General features: G+C 48.9%; 1 protein-coding gene across 2 annotated transcripts in view; it reads right to left on the reverse strand.

Moving 5' to 3' along the window:
- The window catches only part of CES1 (carboxylesterase 1), a 31206-nt gene extending 20946 nt beyond the window's left edge, over positions 1–10260 (reverse strand). The window contains exons 1-3 of one of the 2 annotated variants that reach the window (XM_040498047.1): positions 10148–10260; positions 6873–7077; positions 2870–3014 (exon numbers count right to left, since the gene is read on the reverse strand). In XM_040498047.1, coding sequence (XP_040353981.1) covers positions 2870–3014; positions 6873–7077; positions 10148–10202 — 405 coding nt within the window. In that variant the 5' untranslated portion in view covers positions 10203–10260. Of the gene's footprint in view, positions 1–2869; positions 3015–6872; positions 7081–10147 lie in introns of both variants that reach the window. The other variant, XM_040498046.1, reaches the window with a different exon arrangement.
- Between the last annotated feature and the right edge of the window lie 691 nt (positions 10261–10951).

Consider the following 10951-nt stretch of genomic DNA (forward strand, 5'->3'; position numbering starts at 1 on the left):
CCCAGCTCCAACGTCACCAGGCTCTTCATGCTGAGAACTTCATCATGGGAGCAGCCGAGGTTGAGAGTACCACGTTCTCCCCAACACCCAACACTCCCATTGTCCTCATGCTCGGACTGTTCCCACAGCCCTGCACACCCTGCCTGCTGCAGCCCTGTATTTCAGCCTCATCTTACCTCGTGTGCGGTGAATTAAACGGCTCTGGCACATGAATGACTGTCTCGAGAAGCACACGTGCCCCCAGTGGGGTTTCTTTCAAATACACCTTCCTTCTGCCTCCTCTGCAACCCCAAATCCCACCCATCTTCCAAAGCCCAGCCTAAAAGCCACCTCCTCCAGTAAGTCGTCATTCATTTGACTGATATGATGTGAGAACCTACTATGTGCCAGGGACCACGATAAGCCTTGCGGATGAGGGTAGACATGGCACTTCATAATGCTCGGCTCTGGCATGTAGGCGCTCATACAGCCAGGGAATAAGAGTGCTTGAAAAATAATATTGCAATAGTTTTATTAATAAAAAAAATTGGGGGTGTGCACCTGGGTGGCTCAGTCAGTCAAGCATCCAACTTCAGCTCAGGTCATGATCTCACAGTTGGTGAGATGGAGGCTCGCATTGGGCTCTGCACTGGCAGCACAGAGCCTGCTTGGGATTCTCTCTCCCTCTCTGTCTCTCTCTCTTCCCCTCCCCCACTGTGTCTCTCTCTCTCTCTCTCTCTCTCTCTCTCCCTCTCTCTCTCTCTGCCCCTCCGCCACTGTCTCTCTCTCTCTGTCTTTCTTAAAATAAATAATAAGCTTTGGGGCGCCTGGGTGGCGCAGTCGGTTAAGCGTCCAACTTCAGCCAGGTCACGATCTCGCGGTCCGGTCCGTGAGTTCGAGCCCCGCATCAGGCTCTGGGCTGATGGCTCGGAGCCTGGAGCCTGTTTCCGATTCTGTGTCTCCCTCTCTCTCTGCCCCTCCCCCATTCATGCTCTGTCTCTCTCTGTTCCAAAAATAAATAAAAAACGTTGGAAAAAAAATTTAAAAAAAAATAAATAATAAGCTTAAAATTTTTTTAATGATTATTTATTTTTGAGAGAGAGAGACAGACAAAGCATGAGTGGGGAAGGGTCAGAGAGAGAGGGAGACACGGAATCCGAAGCAGGCTCCAGGCTCTGAGCTGTCAGCACAGAACCCGACATGGGGCTCGAACCCACGGACTGGGAGATCGTGGCCTGAGCCAAAGTCGGACGCTTAACCGACCAAGCCACCCAGGTGTCCCCAAAAATAATAAACTTAAAAAAAAAAAAGAATTTGTAATACTAAGTGCCAAGTACCATTCCATGAAGTAGGGACTAATGCTGTCCCGTTAACAGACAGGAAAACTGAGGCATTTAACCCGCCTGAAGTCACACAACTCATAAGCAGCAGAAGCAGGACTTGACCCACCCAGTCTGGCTCTGGAGTCCATCCGTTGAGTCACCCAGCGCAGTATGGCCCCCAGCCTGGTGCAGTGGGCTGGCCGTTAGGACAGGAGTAAGATCTTCCCTTCAACTCTAACTAATGCTTCAGGAGTACTTGCCTTGCACACTCACCAGCCACTGAGACAAAGCTTGACATGCGTCATCGAATGTGTGACTAACGCTATTCTAAGGAAACAGAGCCAGGTCTCTCTGCTAGTAAAAGGCAGAACCAAGGCTTAAGACCAGACCCTGTAGTCCTGTGTCCGTAAGTAGGGGCCCTCCCTCTGTTCCTCCCACACCTCTGATCCCTGCCCGCCTCTGCTGAGAGGGACTGAGTTTGCAGTCATCTGCCTGATGGCTGAGGCAAGGGCTGGTCAGTAGTGATTCACTGAAGAAGCTGGTCAGTGTTTGAGCATCGCAGATGGAGCCATCCTCCACAGTAATGGCTGTCTGGTGATGGCTTTTTTGTCCCTCCTTTGTCCTAACCCCCAGGTGTAGCTATGCATGGGAGGGCACGGAGTACGTAACAGAAGAATGGATGAATGAATGAGTGAGTGAAATGTTGTCCCATCTCACTGAGCTGAGCATATACAGTGCTAGTTTCTGCTCACAAGTCCACAGATGCCCTCCCCCCACTCCAGGGCATCATGCCAGGTGTGCTTCTGGGAGATGGCTGGGTGCTAACATCCCCACGCCTCTCCACCCCAGAGAATACCTCCTTTTCCAGGAGACCTTCCTCCAAGCTTCAGCTTGAGTTTGGAAGCTGCCCCACCTCTAGGCCTCTTTTATTGTGGAAATGATGACATTGTGGAAATGGGGTCATAGGTCGGTGTCAAAGACAATCAAGGAAGGAGATTAGCTACAATAAAATCCCAGAAATTTGGCCAGAGGCAAAAGAAAGAGCTTCATGGGTTGCCCCAGGCTCTTCCCCTAACATCTCTCAGGGGACCTTGGAAGTTGACAGAGGAGCATCTTAAGTGCTGAGGAAAGGCCACCCACAGGCTCACTTTCTCAGTCTGTGCCAGGGAGCACTGGTTTGAGACTCAGAAGGCCTATGCTCTCATCCTGCCAATCCCACAGCGTGATCTCCCCTCCCCCATTCTGGACCTCAGTTTCTCTACTTGTAAAGGAAGGATTGGACTGGTGGCTTAACTCTAAGAGTAATCATTCTTGTCCTTCTATCAGCAAGAAACAATTTGGCAAAAATCACAATGTGCATGACAGAGGCACAGCAAACTCGCCCAAAGGCCCCGTGTCTGTCACTAGGGGAGACTGAGGTGTAGACAGCTTGTGTTTCTTGGGGTCATGGGGTCTGACCGTGGGAAGTAAGGGAAGCAGGGGGTCCCTGAAACAGCCCCCACTCAAGCTGCCTTCTCGCTCTTCTGGTCTACACCAGAAGACCCGCAGTGCTGGAAGCTTCTGCTTACCGGCAGCCTGTTCTTCTTCCTCAAGTCAGCAGGAGTGTAAACATTTAGGTACAGGCAGTCTTCGGAAAACTTGAGAGGAATGCTTTCCTTCCTGTTGGTAAAGAGGTCGGAGAGCACCTGCCCTCCCACTGCATCCTGGGAGCACCTAGGGAGGGGACAAGAAAGAGGAGCTTGTGAGGTTCACTCGGAGCTGAGCAAATGCCTTCTGCGGTCAGGCCAGGCCTTGGGCTGGTGGGTTTAGGCTGGTAAGTAAAGCTGTTCTTACTAGGCTGGAGACATTGGAATGGTTCGGAGACTCTCTCAGGAGAGGCGGTGAGGGAGAGTCTGGGTAGGGGGCCTGAGGCTCACTCACTAAGGTCTCCCGGGACCAGGTACGGTGAGAAGCACCTCTCCCCTTCCTGGAGGCTTTGAGGGGCCCTGGGTCAAGGAGAGGAGGCTGCCAGTATGCTGATTGCCTGGGAGAGGACTGTTTCAATGCCAGAGGAAACAGTCCCAGAAGCATCCCAGCTCTCCGTGTTCCAGGTAAACGTGTCCTCCACTAGGTGAGCATGTTCTAGTTCATGGTAGACTTCCATAATCCCTGCAAAGTCACTCACATGGCAGGCGTTTAAGGACCACAACAGGTCAGGGGTGAAATGTGTGTGGGGCCATATCAGGAGAACTGTATTCTGGTCCTGCCTCCCTCACTAATTTTCTGGGAGACCCAGGGTGAATCCCTTGCCTGCTTTGGCTTGACTCTGCCAGGTCTCTGTGAGGCAAGGGATTTCTATAAGGGCCTTGCAGGGGCGCCTGGGGGGTTCAGTCGGTTAAGCTTGTCTGACTCTCGATTTCAGATCAGGTCATGATCTCGCTCTTCGTGAGTTGGAGCCCCGCGTTAAGGCTCTGCACTGACAGCACGGAGCCTGCTTGGGATTCCCTCTCTCCCTCTCTCTCTGCCCCTCCCTTGCTTGTGCTGTCTCTCTCTCTCAAAATAAGTAAAATACACATTAAAAAAAAAAAAGAAAAAAAAAGGTCTTGCAGCCCTGACATGCTAAGAATCTATCCAACCCAGACAAGCACTATTGGTTTCCCTAATAACAGATCTTAAAGCTCCAACATAGATTAAAACTGGTAATATTCATGGCCCTCCCAGCATGCCAGGTGCTGTTTTAAGTACTCCTTATGTACTAACCCCTTTAATCCTCCCATGACAAGCCTATAACATAGATTCTATTACTATCCCCATTTTACAGTTGAGAAACCTGAAGCACAGAGAGGTTAGAGAACTACCCAAGGTCACACAGCCGGAAAGATCTATACTATGTAGTGCATTATATTTCCAAGGACATAATAAGCAACGCTTCTCGATCTCAAGGTACCAGAAGGCAGGTATCACTGCCCCCCGTATGTAAATTAGGTACGTGAGGCACTTGGATGACATAGCTATCAAGTGGCAGAATCAGGGCCCCCAACGGTGACTTCTTAATTTCCACCGTAAGGGAACTTTCTCCTGATCACCAGAACAAGGAGCTTAACAGTCATAAAAGAAGAAAATCAAACGTCAAAAGAGAGAAAAGAGTTCAACGTCACTAGTGTTCAAATTAATGGGGAATAAATAGCAAAATTATATATAACTATAATGATAATAATAATTATTATTATTTTGCCTATCCAACAGCCCAAAGGTATTTTTTAATAACCCCACGCATTGCCAAAGTTCTGGTGAATGGAGGTGTTCATATATTAATAGGAAGAGTGTGGTTGGAACATTTCTGGAAAGGAATTTAACAGGAGGTGCATACTCTTTTACTCAGAAATGTCATTTCTTCGAACTTATCCAAAAATATTCATTGGTGGGCATAAAGATTTAGCTGCAGGATATTCATCAGAGTGTTATTTATACTATCAAAAACAACTTGGGGCGCCTGGGTGGCGCAGTCGGTTAAGCGTCCGACTTCAGCCAGGTCACGATCTCGTGGTCCGTGAGTTCGAGCCCCGCGTCAGGCTCCGGGCTGATGGCTCGGAGCCTGGAGCCTGTTTCCGATTCTGTGTCTCCCTCTCTCTCTGCTCCTCCCCCGTTCATGCTCTGTCTCTCTCTGTCCCAAAACAAAAAAAAAAAAAAACCAAAAAAAAAAAACCACAACAACTTAATGATTCTATGTCAGGCTATGATATTTAATGACATAGAACAATGTTCAGGATATATTTATAAATGAGCAAAGCAGGCATCTAAACTACCTTTATCGTGTGAGGTGATATTGTTTTTTATCATAAGAAATATCTATCTGGTCTCCATCCTAATTCTGGAACAGACTCCCTAAAACCTCTGGCATTTCCTCTGTGAAGAAAACAGCAAAGATATTTTTGTTGTGTTAATAAGGTGACTTTTGATCACACTTCAGATGGGAGCTGGTTGTCAGGTAAATGAAACACTTATTAAAGGCCTGGAACTTTCAGTCCTGCCCCCTGGCCTCTGGGGAGGCAGGAGGGGCTGGAGGTGGAATCCTGGCCAGTGGCCACTGGTTTCATCAATCATGCCTACGTAACAAAGCCTTCCCCAAAATACCCACAGGACAGGGTTCAGAGTTCCCAAGTTGTTGAATCAGAATGTTTTAAGGCCACTGTGCCAGAACCCAAACTCTAGAAGGACACAGAATCTCCTTTGTTCAGGACCTCACCCCACGGATCTCTTCGTTTAACTGTTGATACATACTCTTCAAAAACCTTGTAATAAACTGGTAATCTAGTGAATAAACCAGTTTCCCGAGATCTGTGACCACTCTAGCAAATTAATAGAACCCAAGAAGGGGGTCATGGGAACCTGTGATTTAGAGCCAAGGTCACAAGCACAGTTGACAGCTTGGACTACTTGTGATTGGCATCAGAAGCAGACAGCAGTCTTGTGGGGTTGAGTCTTTAACCTGTGGGATCTGACACTATCTCCGGGCAGAACAGTGTAAGAATGAGTTGAATTGTAGGACACACAGCTGGTGTCAGAGAATTGTTTCTTGATGTGGGGGAAAAGAAACCCACGCATTGGAATTCAGTGCAGAATCTTATGGATTCTATTTTTAATGGAGAAAATATGCAATAGATAAAAGACCAGAAAAGCAGAATCTAGAATGTGAACAGCAGTTCTCTCTATGGGGGAATTGTGTATGATTTTCATTGTCTTACCTTTACTTACCTGTGCTTCCTCCCTTTTCTGTACTAAGTATGTTATTACCTTTGCAATCAGGAAATAAACATGCATACATTTTAAAAATACTTTAATTCTTATTTATCTGAGAGAGAGAGAGAGAAAGAGAGAGAGAGAGCATGAGCAGGGAAGGGGCAGAGAGACATGGAGATACAGAATCCAAAGCAGGCTCCAGGCTCTGAGCTGTTAGCACAGAGCCTGACGCAGGACTTGAATTCATGAACCTCGAGATCATGACCTGAGCCAAAGTCAGATGCTTAACCGACTGAGCCACCCAGGCGCCCCTTTGGTCAGGGTGATTGGGACACACCAACCACTGCTCTGCTCATGACTAGGTACTTAGACACACCTGGGAGTTGGGAACTTTCCCAGTCAACTCCCCTCAGGACTCCCCACCCACAAACCTCCTTCACCCACCCTGCTCCCCCATTTTAGCAAAGTTCAAGATAAGAGAATAAACAGAATCATTACAGCTGATCTCCCTCACTGACTCAACTTCTAATTCTTTCCCAAGACATTTATCATATTCTAACATAGTACATAATTTATTAATTTGCATATTTTTTGTTTGTTATCTAACTCTCCCTGCTCGAATGCAAGCACCACGAACATAGGGATAATTTTCATGCATGGATCTTAGGAACCCAGAACATGCTCAATAAACGTTTGTTGAATAAAGGGCTCTAGAATGCTGTGAGTTCTGCAAGGTTTTTAAGGATCTACAACAGCTCAGAGATTTCAGAGCAAAGCCACTCAGGGTGTTGCCTTGGCTCCTTCCTGTATCACTTTGAGACAAACATTCCCATTGAAAAGATGCCAGCTTACATAGGAGGGTAGGAGGTGGTATTCTTCACGAAGTTCCATGGCTCTGCAGGCTGTGGTGGGGCAAACCTCAGGGATCCAAGAGGAGGCCTGGCAAAAGGGATTCCCAGGAAGACGGCCACAGGCTGTGCAAATCCTTCTACGCTGACGTGCTTGCCCAGGACTTTGCCTTGAGAGGTGTCCACCACAGGAGGTGAGGACGGGTGCCCTGCTGGACATCCAGAGGAAAGAGAGGAAAAGTTTGACCTGGACTGCAGGTGGGTTTTCCGCTTTCAGCGTGTGACCTTGAATGAGTCACTGAAACCCTCTGGGCCTCGGTTTCTTCTTTGTAAACAGCCCCTTACTCGGGGCTATCTGGATTGGTATTGGTATTGGAGGTATGATACCATCAAGTAAAAAGGAAATGCAAGAAAAAGAGCTTTTGATTCCACCCTTAGAAGACTCTAGAAACAGGTATCCATTAGGACCCAGGCGCTGAGCTGCATGCTGGCCGAGAGGATGAACAAGAGGCACTCCCTCCTCTCAGTGTCTCTGAACCTTGTAGGGAGAATGAGTCATAAACACACCTGACTCCACTCAGAGGGAAGCAAGGGGGTTGGTGTCCTGAGAGAGGTCCCAGTGAGGCCCCACAGGAGTCAGAAGAGGCAGGGGGACCTTCTGATCGGTAGCATCATGGGGACAGTGAACTTGGAGCTGAGACTGGCAGTGGGAGAGGGGGACCCAACAAGCAGCAGAGGAGAGAGTGGGGATAAAGGTATAAAGCAGAGAAGAGAACGTGCCTAGGTGAGGCTCTGAGAGCAAAATGCAAGGCCAGCCTGAGGAAGAGCAAAGGGAGTCGCTGGGGAGCAGGTGGCAGCCTGTAATGAGTCAGGTTCAGTCCTGGGAGGGCCTCAGCGCCAGCCTAACAGTTGGGCCTTTATTTAGTGGGTAAATGAGAGGCAGTGAACAGTCCAGGAGTATGCCAGAGTGACCCAATCAGCTTGAAGGGGGTTCTTCTGGTGGCTCTGCACAGGGTCGTCCAGAGGGGAGACTGGGGGTCCGATTCCTACCTGTTCCACCCTTGTTGGGCAGGCAGTTCTTCCCCACCCAGCTGCACCCATCTCCCTGAAGCTTCCACCCCAGTCCTGGTTTCTTTCTGGATTTGCATGTGCAAGTGGCTGCTCAGACTCTTGATCACAGCCCATCCCCCAAGCAGCCTGTGTGTGTAAATTTCTCATCTGAAACCATTTCTAGCCTGGCATCCTTCCAATTGCTCCCTTTTAGGCATAGACAAAAGGCCAACTTCTCCCTCAAAATGTGAGGGCAGAACAGAAAAGGAGAATCCAGGTTTGGACTTATAGGAGAATATCCAGTGATAATCCTCAAGACAGATGAAGTGGACAGAAGCCAATCGGTGAGGGTGAAAAAGCAGGTGGATGGAGCGAGAGGCATAAGGTTATGGTAACAGAAGCAGTGCGCACTCGATGTATGACGTAAGTATAGATGTAATGTTTGTATGCTGAGCGCTCACTATGTGCCACATGTGCATTCCGGTCCATTTCCCATTTATCTTTACAATATGCCCATTTTACAGATGAGGAAGCTGAGGAAATGGGAGCAGCCAGTATGGACTTTCTGAGGATGGAAATGGGATGGCCTTGCCAGCGGGTAACCAGCAGGAAGGGAGAGACCCATTCCTAATTAGGTTCTTACTCTGCCCTTATATGCAGCTCCAGGTTTCTCACCATGTCCCCATCAGAATGAAGATAAAATGCAGATGAGGTCTGGACCCTCATAGTTCTGATGGTCACAGCCCTGGCTCTCCACTCATGAACCACAGGCAGATTCCAGAGCGTGATTTTCCAGTTGACCTGGAGCAAATACATTTCCCTGTCTTGAGTCTGTTTCTCTGCCTGTAAACGGGCACAGATGCATTCGGGGTCCCGTGCTACACTCTTGTGTTATCTCGTGTTTTATTTTGTGTATGCTGATGCTTGACATCTGGGGTCTTGCTGACCCCGGAGGCAATGCCCCTCTCAGAGGGAGCCAATTCTAGAGACAGGAGTCAACTTCCCTTTGGGAAAGCAGAACCCGTACCCCTACCACCTTCTTATGGGGCTCTCCCAGGCCAAGCCACTACCGTCCTGCCCTAATCACTCCAGGGCCAGGTACCCAACAACAGCCAGCCGCTCTTGTGCCTGAGAACTCCCTGAAATTGGTTAGTTTCCCAATCCTAAACTTGCTTATCCTGTCTTACTTCTTCCTTCCCCTGGCAACTATGGTAATTCCCGAAATTCCTGCCTCCTCCCTCTTCCTCCCACCCACCCTGAGCATCACCTTGCCCTGCGACATTCTGGTGGCATGCCTCCCCCTCCTGGGAACTGTGAGTAGCGAGCTATTGCGCCTGTTTCCTGATCTGTTGGCCTTAACATACCTCAAGTTTTCTACAACCGCACTACATTTGAAAACAACTTCTTTATTTAGGAATCCTTTATTTGCACTCTCCATAGCAGGCACTTTTTACAAACAACCTGTTTTACCTTTCACAACAGCATAATGAGGTAGGTACTGTCATTCCCATTTTAGAGAGGGGGAAACCGAGCCACAGAAAACTAAAGCAGGGCGTCTAAGGACACCCAGCTAGTAATTCAAACCCATGCACTCTGGGTTCGAAGTCCATCCAGGCTCTCTGTGTGCCAGCCAAGGGTAGAGCATTCCTATGAAATCTTTCCGAAGTCGAAATGGCATGAAGTGAAGAGCAACCCCATGCCCCGCCCCCCGCCCACCTCTTTTTCTGCAAGTTGCATTAGGCCTCTTTCTTTTTAGAAAAGACCTATGTGAGTACAGTAACAGAACAGTGAAGAGCCTCTTCGGATTTCTCTGGGTTACAATAACAGGTACCAATATAGGTCTTTCCTAAAAGCAAAGTGGCTTAATGCAACTTGCAGAAAGCCAGGGGTACTCTTACTACTCTTCCAAGCCACCCTCTATGATTCAGCCATACTCAGGCAAATAATCAAGCGGAAAATAAACGGAGTCTCTGAAACCCTCATCCATGAGGCATGAGGTTAGCTGGGTGCCCTCCTGTGCACACAGCTGCAGTCTCAGGGTGCTCATGCTCTCCTGCATCTCGGGTTGGCGGGGACCCGCTGGGTCCCAAGCGTGCCAAGTCTGGAGGGCATGCACTGCTGCGGAACCAGTCCTGCCACACACACCCTTGCCCTCATGCATCTCCCCCACCTCGTGCCTGGACAAGGATTTCCAAACGCCCCTCGCTATTTTGTTTCAGAAGGACTCACCCCAAGTCATGGAAGTGGTGAGGGAGGTCAAGACCAGAGCTAAGAGCCACATCATGGAAGGACTGCAGCTGCAGAGCCTCAAGGTGTCCACGACGCTTATAGAGGCTGTGCGGGTCCCACCCCTTGGTCCCACTCCCACCCCCCACCGCTCTGTGGCTCCACAAGTGGCAGGGCCTCTAAGCCACACCCGCTCAGTTTACCCTCTTCGTCCAAACTGCCAGGACTGCCTCTCCGATTACAGATAGCCACGGACTCGTCCAGCAGCCTGTTATATAAGGGTTTCTGCCTTGCAGGACTCTAACCTCAGCGTACTCTGGGTTTCACAAGCAGGCATGAACAGTTGGATGCCTTTAGAGAGGGAGAGGCTTTAGTCCAAAGTCCTCAGAACAAACTTGAAAACTTCTAGAGCAACTGCCAGCCTCACAGCCGCTCAGCTAAGGAACTCGCGACAAATCTCTTAGCTGCCTGGGCTTCTTTTCTATGGAGTTCTATGCTGTCAAGTTTGGAAGCACCTACCTTAACTTCATCCGGTTTCCCTTCTGATGTCTAAATTGACTTTACAATATTCTCTCCAAGTGACTCAGCTTCCTATCACATACCTCCAGGGTCAGGGAACTCACTACATCTCCAGGGGGGATCTTTGGGCAGACAGCTCTTACCACAAGTGAACTCTTTCTCTCCCTAGTCCCTGGCTCTAATCATGCATTCATCCTTCCTTCCATTTAGTCATTATTCCATCTATTCATTTTTTCTCCATTTACCAAAAGCCTGGTGCTATGCCAGGTGATACGGATACAGAGATGA

This window comes from Herpailurus yagouaroundi, unplaced genomic scaffold (genome assembly GCF_014898765.1).
Source record: "Herpailurus yagouaroundi ecotype Mexico unplaced genomic scaffold, PumYag 190, whole genome shotgun sequence".
Lineage (NCBI taxonomy): Eukaryota > Metazoa > Chordata > Mammalia > Carnivora > Felidae > Herpailurus > Herpailurus yagouaroundi.